Source organism: Cydia pomonella, chromosome 25, assembly GCF_033807575.1.
Source record: "Cydia pomonella isolate Wapato2018A chromosome 25, ilCydPomo1, whole genome shotgun sequence".
Taxonomy (NCBI): Eukaryota; Metazoa; Arthropoda; class Insecta; order Lepidoptera; family Tortricidae; genus Cydia; species Cydia pomonella.
The window spans coordinates 3,554,358-3,571,191 of NC_084727.1; the positions used below are offsets into that span (position 1 = coordinate 3,554,358).

General features: G+C 43.0%; 2 protein-coding genes across 4 annotated transcripts in view; one reads left to right on the forward strand and one right to left on the reverse strand.

The window, feature by feature from the left end:
- The window catches only part of LOC133531549 (conserved oligomeric Golgi complex subunit 7), a 46,315-nt gene that overhangs the window by 18,703 nt on the left and 10,778 nt on the right, over positions 1 to 16,834 (reverse strand). For all 3 annotated transcript variants that reach the window (XM_061869828.1, XM_061869827.1, XM_061869826.1), the window contains exons 7-11: positions 4,812 to 4,984; positions 2,886 to 2,987; positions 2,343 to 2,475; positions 1,746 to 1,879; positions 765 to 899 (exon numbers count right to left, since the gene is read on the reverse strand). In XM_061869828.1, the coding sequence (XP_061725812.1) occupies positions 765 to 899; positions 1,746 to 1,879; positions 2,343 to 2,475; positions 2,886 to 2,987; positions 4,812 to 4,984 (677 nt within the window). The remainder of the gene's footprint in view (positions 1 to 764; positions 900 to 1,745; positions 1,880 to 2,342; positions 2,476 to 2,885; positions 2,988 to 4,811; positions 4,985 to 16,834) is intronic.
- On the forward strand, positions 6,308 to 7,824 carry LOC133531763 (uncharacterized). The gene is made up of 3 exons (XM_061870153.1): positions 6,308 to 6,737; positions 6,836 to 7,010; positions 7,181 to 7,824. The coding sequence occupies exons 2-3, from the start codon at positions 6,980 to 6,982 to the stop codon at positions 7,822 to 7,824; spliced, it is 675 nt and encodes a 224-aa protein (XP_061726137.1). The 5' UTR covers positions 6,308 to 6,737; positions 6,836 to 6,979.

The window sequence follows — 16,834 nt, forward strand, 5'->3', positions numbered from 1 at the left end:
ACGCCAAACACGACTTCACTTGGTTAATGTACCATTATCTGTCCATTTACCTATCGCACATAAATAAATAAATATTATATACCTATGTTTTTTTACAACCATTTTAAAAATGTACCCCTTCAAAGTTTTATGACGCCAAACACGACTTCACTTGGTTAATGTACCATTATCTGTCCATTTACCTATCGCACATAAATAAATAAATATTATAGGACATTATTACACAAATTGACTAAGTCCCACAGTAAGCTCAATAAGACTTGTGTTGAGGGTACTTAGACAACGATATATATAATATATAAATATTTATAAATACTTAAATACATAGAAAATGCCCATGACTCAGGAACAAATATCCATGCTCATCACACGAAATTCCCTTACCAGGATTTGAACCCGGGACCATCGGCTTCATAGGCAGGGTCACTACCCACTAGGCCAGACAGGTCGTTGAAGATTAAATGGAAAGCAAGATGTAATAGGAAGCAGATACATAGATTGAGTAAGATGTGAAAAATCTAAGGCAATTTCGTGCTTCGAATTTGACAACGATACGAGATGGCGCTGTACAGACCGATACATTTTGCGGTAACTGATTGTCAAAAGTTGACGTTTGACAATTCAGTGACCGAAAATCATATGGCGCTGTACAGCGCCATCTGTTTTGGATGTCAAACTAAGGGCCACGTTTTTTAGAATTTACCTTTCTATTACAATCAATTATCTTTCATGGAAATTAAGATTAGAAATATATGTGATGTTACCTCAACAGCGGGAGCATAGTGTGGGCACGCGGCGTCGCCTGCGATCTTCTTAGCCTTTCCGTACGCCGTGTCGAGCCAGCCTTCACACCTCTCGGATACTGTTAAGATGGCACGCGATTGCTCTAAGATGTCGTCCTGCAGAAAAATGAGAAATAAGTTAAATAATCGGTGAATTTAGATGGCCCATGGCTCCTCAGTGGTACCACATCCATAGAATCTTACCCCAATGGTACCATATTTGTAGAAATATACCTGTCTCAATTGCGGGCTCCCAAGATACGCTAAGAACAGTTGTCGTTGTAGATCGGTGAACTCCCCAGTGGTACCACGTCCACAGAATCCTACCCCAATGGTACCACTGGACCCGGGTATGTCCTTAAACTACGTCCAAAAGACAGGTATGGGCACAGTAATTGTCATCCCGCTTTGTGTGGTAGGGCACAGTTCAGCGGATGCCATTTCCATTCCAGAGCAGAGCGCAACTGGGGAAGTACCTCCTAAGAACTCCCCAGTGGTACCACGTCCATAGAATCCTACCCCAATGGTACCATATTTGTAGAAATATACCTGTGTCAATTGCGAGCTCCCGAGATACGCTAAGAACAGTTGTTGTTGTAGATCGGTGAACTCCCCAGTGGTACCACGGTCATAGAATCCTACCCCAATGGTACCATATTTGTAGAAATATATCTGTCTCAATTGCGCCTCGAGATACGCCAAGAACACTTGTCGTTGTAGATCGGTCTATTTAGCCAGCAGGTCTTGGAACTGGGCTCCTCCACAGTAGCACCACGTCCATAGAACCCTACCTCGATGGTATATATTTGTAGAAACATACCTGTGTCAATTGCGGGCCCCTGAGTTACGCTATGAACAGTTGTCGTTGTAGATCGGTGTATTTCGACAGCCCATCTTTGAACTAAGTTCCCCAGTGAACCACGTCCATAGAATCCCGATGGTACCATATTTGTAGAAACATACCTGTCTCAGCTGAGGACCTTCGAGGTACGCTAAGAACACTTGTCGTTGTAGATCGGTGTATTTAGGCAGCAGCTCTTTTAGCGGAGCATACGCGGCCAGGCCTAGCTCTTGAAGCGTTGATGTTGGTACCACTTCTGTAGAAAAAACATACTTAATTGAAAACTAAGCTTCGCTTTACATATTTAAAGAAGGCACAAACTGTCACAATATACACTGAAAGATACCACAAAAGACCAAAGGGAGGCCAGAATTTTGTGCAGAAAACAAGTGTAATCACAGCACAAGGCAATAGTCTTTTGGGCACACTGGTAGTGGTGTATAACAATGACTTCAGAGTGCTGGTTGGGCTTCCTAGGTTCTGCAGCGCTCCCGCCCGCCATCGCTCGAAACGATGCCATACCTTTGGCCTTTGATCTATTAGATGGCGCCACTTTTTGATTTAACAAATTTAACACATATCAGTGAAAGAATAAGGATCAAAGTCAATTAGCGTTCTAAAAGTTTTAATCGTGTGTCGAAAGATGGCAGTAAATTTACTGTGGGTACAATTCTTTGACAATCCGAGATAGATATTTCAAAATCTCTGTTTATGGTTACCTTTATTTTTTGCAGGTTCATCGATGACGGCTCTAATGGAAGCGAGGAACTCGTCAATATCTCGTCGCAGCTCGATCAGCTGGAGGATGCCTTCTTCGGGATCCGAGCACAGCTTGAGGCTCGCTGACACCACCTAGACATAAAGGTATTATTCTACTCATAAAATGAAAATCAAACCAAAAACCATAAACTTGACAACCTGTCTGGCCTAGTGGGTAGTGACCCTGCCTATGAAGCCGATAGTCCCGGGTTTAAATCCTGGTAAGGGCATTTATTTGTGTGATGAGCATAGATATTTGTTCCTAAGTCATGGGTGTTTCCTATGTAACTTAAGTACTTATAAATATTTATATAAGCTTTATTGAGCTTTATTGGGATTTAGTCAATTTGTGTAATAATGTCCAATAATATTGATTTATTTTTGTATTTATATATTATTATTTTCCTAAGAATTATCTGGTGCTTTATTTCGTGCATGGTATGAAATAACTTAATTTAAATACCTACAGGAAACATCCCCATAATACACAAAAAAAAACTTACCTTAGCAGGCGAAGGATCCAATGATTGCAGCAGGTCCGTGTATAATCGCACCAATTCTGCGTATGGAGTCTCCGATTTCAGCACGTTGGTTAGCCACTCCACCTGCGGACGTTAAAAGTACATTATTGTCGAGGCTCGGAAGACGTAGGCCGACCTTGGAGGCGTCGCCAGTTACGCGCAGACAGGGACAGAGATATCTTACATGCGTGTGTGCCTCTCCCTTCCCCGCGAGCACGGCGACGCGTGGAGACGGTTGTCCGGCCGACCGGCGCCATTGCGTCGCCAGTGACGCGCAGACAGGGACAGAGATATCTTACATGCGTGTGTGCCTCTCCCTTCCCCGCGAGCACGGCGACGCGTGGAGACGGTTGTCCGGCCGACCGGCGCCATTGCGTCGCCAGTGACGCGCAGACAGGGACAGAGATATCTTACATGCGTGTGTGCCTCTCCCTTCCCCGCGAGCACGGCGACGCGTGGAGACGGTTGTCCGGCCGACCGGCGCCATTGCGTCGCCAGTGACGCGCAGACAGGGACAGAGATATCTTACATGCGTGTGTGCCTCTCCCTTCCCCGCGAGCACGGCGACGCGTGGAGACGGTTGTCCGGCCGACCGGCGCCATTGCGTCGCCAGTGACGCGCAGACAGGGACAGAGATATCTTACATGCGTGTGTGCCTCTCCCTTCCCCGCGAGCACGGCGACGCGTGGAGACGGTTGTCCGGCCGACCGGCGCCATTGCGTCGCCAGTGACGCGCAGACAGGGACAGAGATATCTTACATGCGTGTGTGCCTCTCCCTTCCCCGCGAGCACGGCGACGCGTGGAGACGGTTGTCCGGCCGACCGGTGCCATTGCGTCGCAGGGACGCGCAGACAGGGACAGAGATATCTTACATGCGTGTGTGCCTCTCCCTTCCCCGCGAGCACGGCGACGCGTGGAGACGGTTGTCCGGCCGACCGGCGCCATTGCGTCGCCAGTGACGCGCAGACAGGGACAGAGATATCTTACATGCGTGTGTGCCTCTCCCTTCCCCGCGAGCACGGCGACGCGTGGAGACGGTTGTCCGGCCGACCGGCGCCATTGCGTCGCCAGTGACGCGCAGACAGGGACAGAGATATCTTACATGCGTGTGTGCCTCTCCCTTCCCCGCGAGCACGGCGACGCGTGGAGACGGTTGTCCGGCCGACCGGCGCCATTGCGTCGCCAGTGACGCGCAGACAGGGACAGAGATATCTTACATGCGTGTGTGCCTCTCCCTTCCCCGCGAGCACGGCGACGCGTGGAGACGGTTGTCCGGCCGACCGGCGCCATTGCGTCGCCAGTGACGCGCAGACAGGGACAGAGATATCTTACATGCGTGTGTGCCTCTCCCTTCCCCGCGAGCACGGCGACGCGTGGAGACGGTTGTCCGGCCGACCGGCGCCATTGCGTCGCCAGTGACGCGCAGACAGGGACAGAGATATCTTACATGCGTGTGTGCCTCTCCCTTCCCCGCGAGCACGGCGACGCGTGGAGACGGTTGTCCGGCCGACCGGCGCCATTGCGTCGCCAGTGACGCGCAGACAGGGACAGAGATATCTTACATGCGTGTGTGCCTCTCCCTTCCCCGCGAGCACGGCGACGCGTGGAGACGGTTGTCCGGCCGACCGGCGCCATTGCGTCGCCAGTGACGCGCAGACAGGGACAGAGATATCTTACATGCGTGTGTGCCTCTCCCTTCCCCGCGAGCACGGCGACGCGTGGAGACGGTTGTCCGGCCGACCGGCGCCATTGCGTCGCCAGTGACGCGCAGACAGGGACAGAGATATCTTACATGCGTGTGTGCCTCTCCCTTCCCCGCGAGCACGGCGACGCGTGGAGACGGTTGTCCGGCCGACCGGCGCCATTGCGTCGCCAGTGACGCGCAGACAGGGACAGAGATATCTTACATGCGTGTGTGCCTCTCCCTTCCCCGCGAGCACGGCGACGCGTGGAGACGGTTGTCCGGCCGACCGGCGCCATTGCGTCGCCAGTGACGCGCAGACGGAACGTCGCCAGCATCGCGCGGCGGATGTCGAGCGATTCATGCCGCGGAATAGAGACACGTAGCATGCCGTGCGCTCTGAAGTAATAAAGAAACATATGTACATTATTATTAGTAGATTGTTAACCAAGGGTGGAAAGAGAACCATATCAGCCGAGATATTTTGGCGCTATTTTGGATTATTAACAGATACATACTTACAGCGATAGGTAAACGACATAACAACAATGAAATGAAATTAGTTAAAGTTTATCATAGAAATAGGATAAGCGTTTGACATGTCTCTGAAGTTTACAGAGAAATTTGAACAATTCGAAAAAGACAAATTAATAGGACATTATGACCGTCGTTTAAGAATCTCTCGACCTCTTTTGCAGTGAAAATCTTTAATTTCTTGCTTTTAAAGTTTTCCGATCGCCTTTTTAAAAATGCTAACAAGTTCGTAAAATTCTTCAAATCAACTTCATGCTTGTTATGAATAGTTGATTTCAGCATTGTATACGTGCTCCAAAGTGTAGATGGTTTTAATGTCTTCGCTATATCTGCGAAATATGCCAGAAACACGGTTTCCGACAGCGACTTTACTTTCTTATCTTCTCCAGTTTATAAAGTGGTCGTATGCCTTCATGTATCTCTCCTTAGAATATTCCGGTAACAAACTATCGATCGCCGTTTTCGCCTCTACTTATATCTATTCGGGAGTTGAATTAATTTTTTCGTCGCTGGAATCGCACGATAAATCCATTTTTATTCAGAACTGAACAATTTTCTTGTTTTATCCGTTATTCCCGCCTTTTCTATGACTTTGTTTCCAATTAAAAAGTTTCAGTGTAATGCCTGTAATGGGCTCTACTCTATAGACAACAAACAAAACACATACAACAAATCGCAAACGATTTTTGATACAATCCCGATAAATTGGGTACGAATTCAGTCTATAAAACCCAACCCACCCAGAGACAGAAAGAGATAGCAATAGGTGTCTGTACCACCATGAATGAGTGGAACAGTAGAATGATTTGAATAGCTTTTTTCAAGAGACAGAATGAGATAGCAATAGGTGTCAGTAGGGAGGATATGCCGATTCCAGCTCACTTTAGGTATTTATCTCCCCCCCCCCCTCACCCCCCTCCCCCCCTCACCCCCCCTCTCCTCCCCCCTCACCCCTCACCCCCCCCTCCCCTCTCACCCCTCCCCCCTCCCCCTCACCCCCCCTCCCCCCCCCCCCCCTCCCCCCACCTTCCCCGCCGCCGCCTCCCCGCCCCCCCCCCCCCCCCCCCCCGCCCCCCCCTCCCCGCCGCTGCCCCTGGCCTGCGCCACTTGGTAGTTCGGCAAAGATCCGTTAGATGGCGCCACTAGCCCCCCTTCCCGCCGCCTCCCCGCCCTCCCCCCGCCCCCTCCCCCGCCGCTGCCCCTGGCCCTGCGCCCCTTGGTAGTTGTGCATATATCCTCGCCAGTTGGCGCTACTTTCTATGTTTAAGGTATTTATCTCCCGAGGGAAAACTTCGCTAAAATAGATGGCACCACTTTGTACGTGTACGACAAACAAAAAGTGACGAGGTGGCCTCCAGTGGCGAAGGTCGGATTCGAACCAGCGTCTTTAGCTGACCGGGGCGTCTTTAGCCAGTTAACGTCATGAACCCCTAGGCCACCCCGTCACGGTGAAACTGGTCCTAATTTCTCGACTATATATGCAATCGTAGTGAGACTAGGCGTTATGTGAAATTCGCATGTATCGATGCCAATTTCCTATAGCTCGTTGAGCAATAATGTAAATGACTACATTTGACCTCGCTCGACAAAGATGATTCAGTTTGCACCGAAAGTTGAGGTAAGTACATATATTTATATTTTAATTATTACAAAATAATGTAGTTTCGTTTCCTCTACGATAACTCAACAAACAAATCTTTTCCTCTTTTCATATAGTTCATGAGAACCGTTTCACACGTTTCTTTACCACATGCGCCCCGCCCGTCTACACCCCACCCCTCCACTGAATTTTTCTGCTATAAAAGAGCATGTTGAACCATATTCCCACTACAGTGTCACAACGAATATTGCGTTGAAATCATGGATCCGCAAGCTTCATCACATACCAAATGTAAGTATAGTTGTATTATACTCAGATTAACATTTGAGTATTTCACCTCTGTTCTGTCTGTGTAGTTTAAATAATCTATCACTTTCGACCTATCCCCTATGTTCTCAATTAGGAATACTTGCATACTTTTAATATAAATAATAACAATATTTTTATTATATTTTCCCCAGCCGACAACAATACCATCACCACTTGGTGCTGCCAGTGCTGGTTGTCCACCACCACAAGCGGCGGCGGCGGCGGCTGTGACGGTGGCTGTAGCAGCTCCACTTCGCAATCGTCACCCGGACCACAACCGATGGCAACAGCAAAGGCACTGTTAAAACAAGACGATGGGGACAAGGGAAAAACAAACTGCCTAGAGAGCGCTTCTGAGAGCGATACGAGCGATGAAATGAAATCTTTTTATCAAGGATGTAAAAGCAAGTGGATAAAAGCGTTCCAGAACAATACTCTGATTAATAGATGGCGCCTCCCCATGCCATTTCACACATTTAGAGCGGAAGTAGCGAGATTGTTAAAACGATTGTATATCGAAGGTCACCATGACGATTGTCATATTTACCCGTTAATTGTAATGTGGGACGATTTAAACGATGACGTGGAAGAAATAGTGGGAGATGCTCAAATCAACTATCAAGACTGGATTGCGTTATTAGGTGGTGTTACAGCGGAACTATTTTCACGCGTGGTGTTCAATACTAAATCTTTTAATTATTTAATCAATGTAATATTTTGTGTGCTAGGTCCAAACATAATAGCTTCCGGTGATTATGAATGTGAACCTAAATGTAAGAATGCTCGTACATATTAAGGTGATGATGCATTTATTCCTTGTCATTGTTTAATTTTAAATTGTTAGCTCGCTGTGAATGTAAATGTTTTAATGTACACGTATTAATAATAAATTCATATTACTGAATATAGGAATGTTTTATTGAGTGAAACCTCATTGATTTGGAGTAAATGAATATTTATTGAGTAAAATAGTTACACAATGTTATCTTTTTCTATCCAACTTTTTTCATTTAAGCCAAGCCATTTTACATACACTTTATTTCCACGACGCTTTAAAACTTTTTCCACTAGATAAATGTCATTGTGTTTAGTTTTCTGCAACTCTTGTTCATAAAAACATCCAGAGATGGGTTGGTGATTAGCGTCTTGAAGTAAATATGTCACTGGACTAGTAGTTTGCACTTTAGTTATTGTAAATATTTCCGTAGTCCAATTGCCGGTGTAGCCTTTGGCGAAAGTGGATTTATATTTACTAATTCTCACATGTTGACCGACCTTGAACTTGGCACGTGGTTTGACTTTAATGTGATTGTAGACTTTATGTAACAACTGTTTAGAGTTGTTTTTATTCACACTCGCCGGTGCCATACCGATAGTACGATGCAGTTTGTTATTGTAATATTGTTCCACTTCACTTGTCAGCTGTATCCATTTGTAGGAACCATTCATGCTAAATTGTTTCCAAATCCAATGTTTTAAGGTTCTAATTAGCCTTTCCACTATGGAAGCTTTCATGACACTATAGGTAGAGTAGTGATTGATATGATGATGTTTCATGAGCGATTTAAATTTGACATTGAAAAACTCTTTTCCATCATCTGATTGAATATTCTTGGGCTTTCTCCCGTTTTCACTCAAAATTCTGCTCATTGCCTTTGTAACATCTTCAGCGCTCTTAGACTTTAGCGGTTGCATCCAAGCGTATTTGGAAAAGGTATCGATACACACTAGAATATACTTGTAGTTGTTATTATCCTTGGAGTACTTTTGCATATCAATTAGATCAATCTGCCATGTGTCATCGAGCCCCCTCTGAATGAATCGACGACGTGGAAATGTTTTTCTCGCATACCTGTGTATCTCGTTGACCACTTGAGCTTTACTCATTTTTCTTCAATCGCTTTCCTGGAGCTATTGCCGTTGCTGATGGTGTTTGGGCTGGTTGTGGTGCGTGTGTTTGTGTAGTAATTCTAGCTGATAATTGTTCAACCTTTACCCGTAAATCTTTTAAATCTTTAATATTTGCCTTTAGCTTTGTGTTTAAAAATACTACTTGTTCATCCAATTCAGCCCTACAAATAGCATCAGTTTTAAGAAAAGATTTATGAATTCCTGCCACCCGTCTATTTTCAAAATTTACTAAATCTCGTTCCACTTTCAAGTCGTCACGGATTGTAGACTCGCTACCCAAGTATTGTCCAAACTTGTTAAGAGGCATTGTGAAAGTGAACGATGGGGGAGGCCTCATCGGTATTTATAACAAGGTAGCAAGGGGGGGAGAGGCTTAGTTACAAAACATGTCTGTTTTATTAGATAACAGCTCAGAACAGGTTTAAAAACAGCTAACAGAAGAGGGTCTGTTTTCTTACTTTAAAATTATACCGCTCTCAGTCAGTTCCTCAACGATTGCATTGATCTCGTTCGAATGAGAGGTGTTGCCAGCATTCTGTGATGCTATCAAAAGCTGTAAACGGCTCACCAGTTCGTTGGGATCATCCCAATAGATATAATCAGTTTTAGGATAAAAAGTTTTAGTTGTTAATACATCTCTTCTACCAGAGTTCAAACATCCACCTTCTTTATGTTTCTTTGATTCTTGTGGTTGTTTAATGTAACATTGATATTTTACACTTCTATCTCCACTCAATTGGCCGTGTGGCGAGAATCCTCTACGATGAGCGTTTGTAATGTCTAAAATATTATTGTAATCCTCTACATCTTTTCTCAAAACTATATTCTTGTTTGGTATTCTTTTAAAGATAAGTTCCAACAGTCCAGGAGTTAGGTTGAATCGTGAATCTTTAATATGTAACACGTCATCAATGATTTTAACCCGACTATTACCAATATGCATTTTATTATCCTTGAGATAAACACCAAATGGTATTTTTGATGTTTTTAAAAGATGTTTCATATATTTATTTTGTAGATCATCAATACTACTATTACCACTACCACCACCACCTTCATCAAATTCAAGAGCCGACTTCATATCTTCAGCATCGCTAAACTCTTCATCTCCCTCTGTTTTTCTTTCATCATCATCATCATCATTATCAGCATCATCATTAGAATCATCTTCATCATCATCATCATCAGCAGCATCATCAAACTGTTGTGTTTTTGTAAAAAGATTATTACTCCACTTAATCAGTTTACTATTGGGTTCTTCGGTTTTAATCAGATATTTCCTTTTACGTGAATGTTTTGACAATGGTGTGGAGGTCTTTATCAAAGGGAGCTGGGGGTTATTCATTACTGCTGGTTTAGCATTGTCATCATTATTATTATTACCTTTAGATTCTAAAGCTTTAGTCATTAAAACATTGAGCGGTTTTGTAATTGGTTCAAAGGTTTGAGCTAGCGAAGTGTCAAGCAAAGTTTTATCTGCTCGCAACGCTTTTACTTTTCTCTTTACACTCTCAATGGAATCTACGAGTTTCCGTTTCAACTTTTTATTACCAAACATATTTTATTTTATAGTGTATGTGCTGATGCTGCTTTTGCTGCTGCTGCTTTTGGTACGGCCGATGCTAATATGTTGATAGGATATAAATTAAACGACGTTGTTCTTCAGTAGCTGACAACATAAAACTGATAATAAACCGGAGATGACACTAAATTTTATACAATAATGAAAACGTCAAATCCTTTACGATATCGACCCTTATTAATGTCTCTCTCCTTGTCGATTGTTAAAAAAGTGTACTTTTTCTGCCAACACTCGCGACAAATTTCCTTAAACTTTTCCCAACCCATATCGGTATTCACGTGATCGTCATAGGCATGTTTTAAATTCAACTCGTCCTGTTTGAATAGCAATATAAGATTGGCATTATCACGTACCAACTGTTTAGGTATCCTACTATATGTCTGGCATAAGTAGAAACAATCTAACCAACGATGACGTCCCATTGCAAAGTACTGACGAATGGCATCTTGATCTTCCAAAGCCACATCGTCAAATACAATGACGCTGTCCTCCGCAGCTTCCTCCGGTGGAACGACTTGACTCTTATCATTGTACGTGTGAAACGGTATGTCACCCGCTTGCTCTAAAACGTCACTCAGAAACTTGTATTTAGGTTGATTCAATGATTTCGAATAAAGATAAACATTATGAAACTTTACACCGTTCGGATGTAAGAGCAGAGACAACAGAACATTTGTCTTGCCACAGTTGGAAGGTCCACAGATGAGACATCTAATGTTATTCGCCAGCAACGAGCCATGTTTAAGGGAGCGACGAGTCATTGCTGGTTTCACATTATCATCTAGCACAACACTCCAATCTTTAATAGCCAGTGACGTGTTTTGTTTTTTAAGCTTCATTTCACTGTGATGTATCAAATCGTTAGGACATGTATTTTATACTCACACATACACACATACATGATCAAATTTCAAAGGTTTAAATATTATATAGATATATAGGCATACTTTATACTCACGTACACAGTCAAGTATAGATACTTGAGATGATAACACACATTGGCGGGGTTAGTGTTAAGCATAATCCCAAACGACCTAGACGACTGCGATCTCATAGTAGCGGTGGGGGTATTATAAATAATTTAATTAATAATCTACCATTCGAAGCGCACATACCCGGTTACAATTATTGCGGTCCCGGTACTAGATTGAAGGAGAGATTGGCTCGCAACGATCCCGGTGTGAATCCGCTTGACGAAGCTTGTAAATTACACGATATTGCCTACTCACGTGATAAAACATTGGAGGGACGTCATCAAGCAGATTTGCGATTGGCCCAAGCTGCTGAAAATCGTTGGCGTGGTAACAATTCAATTGGTGAACGTATTGCCGCGTTAGCGGTAGATAAGATTATGAAATATAAAGTTAAACACGGTATGGGTATGATTCCCATATCTAAAGTCATTAAAGCAAGTCGTGATGCTGTAAAAAAACACATTGCGAAAAAGAAGGATACAGCTACTAATACACTACTAAAAGTGGGTGTAAAAGCTGCTAAACATTTTGTTAAAGGGAAAATTGTTAAGGGACAACAGAAACAGCGAGTCATTCCAATACCTAAGAAAGGCGGTTTCCTACCAGCTTTGATACCGCTACTGGGTGCTTTAGCAGCCACGGGAACTTTGGCCGGCGGTGTTACCACTGCTGCTAAAAATATTTATGAAATGGTCAGGAATAGAAATAATAATAATAATAATGAAAGCAAGATTGTCGGTAGAGGTTTATATTTAGCACCTTATAAACGTGGAATGGGACTCTACATTACACCGGCTAATGAAGCAGCAGCAGCAGCAGCAGCAGCAGCAACAGTATCGGCAACTGCAAAAGTGGCGAAAAAAAAAAAAACAAGAAATTAGATTTACCTCCGATTGGTCAAGCTCTCACCGATGTGGACATTGTGAGATTTGCACGTAGAGAGAAAATCCCCTACTTTAGGGGTGTTTTCATGCGAGATAATCTCCCAAAGAAACCTCACTATTATGAAACTGGTATTATCAATTTAGACTCTCAGCAGGGTGAAGGTACACATTGGTGTGCCTATGCGAAAAAGGGTAACTATTGTCTATATTTTGATAGCTTTGGTGATTTGAGACCACCTCGAGAGTTTATTGATTATATAAATGATTCCGCTAGTACCAAACAACAGCGCAACATGCGAGTAGAGTATAATTACAATCGATTACAGAAATTTAATACTGTAAATTGTGGACACTTATGTTTGGCCTTCCTGTGTACCAATGCTAAGCGTTTGTTTTAAATAAATATCATGAGCATTACATGCGTAGTTTCATTCTTACATTAATCTTCTACCCGTCAGTATCATGTCTATGACATCATTCACAATAAGTCTGAGCGGTAACGAGCCTGTGTTGAATGTAGACTTTCAACCGGCTCTAGAATTGGACAATGATGGTTTTTACGAGTGTGCTCTCGTGTACTTTAAGACTTTCAACACTATTCCTAATGTTGATAAGAGCAATAATATGTTTCACTATGGGGATGATGTAATCGCAATTCCTGAAGGTTCATACGAGCTCTCCAGTATAATACACCTCTTGAACGAGGAAATGACAAAGAGGGCTAAAGGTGATGGTGAAAAATTGGTGGATATCTTTGTAAATAACAATACCTCCAAGTGTATGATATTCTCGCCAAAGTATGATATTCGCTTTGACAAACCAAACAGCATAGGGTCATTGTTTGGTTATTCAGCGAAAAAGCTTAAAGCAAAAACATCACATTGGTCGGATAAAACAATTAATATAATCATTACAAACACTATAAGAATAGAGTGCAATATTGTGGAGGGCTCATTCGTAAACAACAAGCCGTCACATGTTTTACACGAGTTTTCACCTGACGTCCCGCCCGGCTACCAAATTATTGAACAACCTACCAATATTATATATCTACCCGTCAAGAAGAGTAACAATCGCATACAAAACATTGAATTGCGCATTGTAAACGAGCACGGTAATACGGTAAATTTCCGAGGTGAAAGCATTGCACTTCGTTTGCATATTCGTAAAAAGTAAAAAAAAAAATGATTATACATAACAATAAAAGCCTTGGTAACAACACCTTCACAACTAGTCGAGATCTTGCTCTCGTCGAGAGAATTACTACAACACGTCGTATTAACGAGAGACAGCGGCAGTCACTACAAAAACAACAACAACCAAGGAAATTGACTAGAGAAAACAGTACATTTTTACAGAGTATCGGTTTCAAAGTATGTCCTCGTCATCTATCTTAAACATTGGTGAGAAGGTGTTATTCGATGACAGTATAGAAAGTATAGAATTTCACCCATACACTCCGTATAATGACTCTTTCAAAAACAACGATAACATCCACATATGTATCAACCGTCAAGATCTAATTCTACTACCGAGTCAGAGTCAAATATTAGTGGAAGGCACTGTGGAGAAAGGCTGTCTACTGGTCAACAATGGTGCTGCTTTTTTATTTCAAGACATTCGTTATGAATTGAACGGTGTGGAGATTGATCGAGCGAGAAACTGCGGCATCAGTGGACAAATGGACCATAGTCTTCAGACAGCGGGGTGGGAAGTTGGTGCTAAAAAGATACATGACAAGTTTACATTAACCATACCACTATCTCATTTCTTGGGTTTCGCCGAGGACTACAAGAAGGTAATAATGAATGGGAAACACGAGTTGATATTAAATCGCGCCAGTATAGATGTAAACTGTTTAGATTTAGCACCCGTTGATCCGAATACGGTACCGAAACCGCCGACTCCAAATGGTGAGATTGAAATCACTCGTGTCACATGGAGGATGCCAGTCATAAAAGTATCTGATAAGGAGAAACTGCGCTTAATGTCGTATGTTGAGGGCAGCATACCAGTTCAGATAGCGTTCCGCACGTGGGAACTGTATGAATATCCCGTACTACCGTCCTCAGAACGTCATATTTGGTGCATCAAGACTAGTACTCAGCTGGAGAAACCTCGCTATCTCATTGTTGGTTTCCAAACGGCACGCAGGAACGACAAGACCAAAGATATGAGTATATTCGACCATTGTAATCTTACCAATTGCAGGGTGTATTTGAACGCACAGTATTATCCATACGATCCTTTTTCGGCTGAATTTAAAACAAACAACTATGCGCTCTTATATGACGCATTTACCAATTTCCAACGATCGTACTACAGCCGTGATCATACCAGCCCTCAAGTAAATTATGCTCATTACAAGACACACTCTCCATTAATAGTCATTGACACGTCCAGACAGTGTGACAGCTTCAACTCGGGAGCTGGTGCTATTGATATTAAATTGGAAATGGAGTTTAAAGAGAATGTACCTGCCAACACCACGGCATACTGTCTCATTATCAATGATTCACTGTTTGAGTACAACGCTCTCACCAGTGCCACACGTAAAATCATTCAGTAGAGCATTGACCACCCTCAATTGTAAACGTGTCTTGGAACTTTGAAAATACGTTTAAAAAATGAATTATTCAAACATTTTTTTACCTTCTTACACACCGTCGATTGATTGTTCCGGTGCTGGTGATGGTTGCTGTGAGCTGAGCAAGAGTGTCTACAATCTCAAACGCTGTCCTGCTGGTGCAAGTGCTCCGATTGCAAATATCCATGTATACTTGAAGTTGCAGTTTATTCAAGCTAAAATCAGATTACATACCTGTGTCAGTTTTAATGGCCATTATGAACTCACCTGTGAAGAATGGAATGCAATGTTTGCGGAAAAAGTTGACGTCATTGGAAACTTCTTTCATAGCCCAATGTGTGTTTCACCAGAGCTGATTCAGTGCGATCGTCTTCGGATGTGTATCTCTCCTGTACCGTTACTTTTACTCAGCTGTGACAATGAACCGGTGACGAACACACACCCCTTGGTGATAAACCACATGGAATGGAGTCATATCGAATGTGTTATGGAGTGTATTAACGCACGTATCGGATACTTGAACAAAATAAAGTCTACCTACGAAAACCGTCTCAACTTCTTCAAGAAACATTTCAAGATATATCACCCCGCTAATGTTCAACATGCACGCAATATTATAGGTAGTTTGTGCAATGTAAACGATATTGTCGACTCTGAAATCAAGTGTTATGCCACCGATATTTTGTGTAATACCTATATTTTCAATTGAAACGGTTAAAGTTTCATGAAAATAAAAATAAAAAACAATAACTAACCTATTTATTATTTATTTTAACATAGAACCTTATCTTTCTTCCTCCCCTACACCAATGCAATTGTAGGCTGTACAGTAATAACGCGCAGTAATAATTGAATATTACGTCTTTTTTTTCTACTCACAAAGTGGGTTCACCAGAGTATACTTGAAGATATGTAATCATTCACTTGTGTTTGGTCGACGGGAAATCCCCGTTTTCTCTAACCATTCTCAGTCAAGCCCGATGATGCAATAATGACTCACTGTGTCGACACGTGCAAATCATGCGTGGGCGCGGCGCCGGCTAGGCTCCCCTTCCCCGCTTCGCCGCGCACCGCAGACGCCAGCGCATGGCATGATGCAACTCACTTAGTTGCCCGCAGCCCGCCTCACGGCACGACCGTACCGTTGTCTGAGCGAGTGAATTGAAGCATCACCATGGCGTTGTTACATCATTGCAACTTTTGTAACGAAGATGTATTATCAAACTGTTTGATATCTCATTCGGAAAGTGACCGCCACATCCTGCTTTGTGCACAAGAAAAGTCTGCCGACGGTGCTGTTTACATTGTTGACAGTGCCTTCAAGTGCAGAATAATTACATACCGGATTAATGGGAGTGCAGACATTTTGGATCCTAAAATGTATTTGTTGAATATTGGAGAAACGCTTGAAAAGCTGATTACCATTGAACTAAAAACACATAAACATGTAAAAATAAATGTTGAACTCTTTGGTACTTTTGTGAAAACCAATGCTGAAGGTGAAGTGATACGTGATCTAAAGTCATTCAACACAAAAAACGTGGCTCTGCATAAAGACTGTATGGATTTTCCATCGTATTTTGAACAAATATCCTTGTGTATTTCCAAAAAATGTGAAGATTTCAACGAAAGGGACAGCGGTTGGGGTCTCGAGAAGATTGAGTTTCTCAACGTCAACGTTAACAAATATCAACCACTCAAAGGATCTACATATATACCACTGCCACCCGAGGTACAATCGAAGAATGCATGTGTTAACGTGAAAAATCGTGATAACAAGTGTTTTTATTGGGCCATCATTAGTGCTCTCTATCCAGTTGATAAAAACAGTGATCGTCCCTCATCGTACCCACATTATACAGACATTT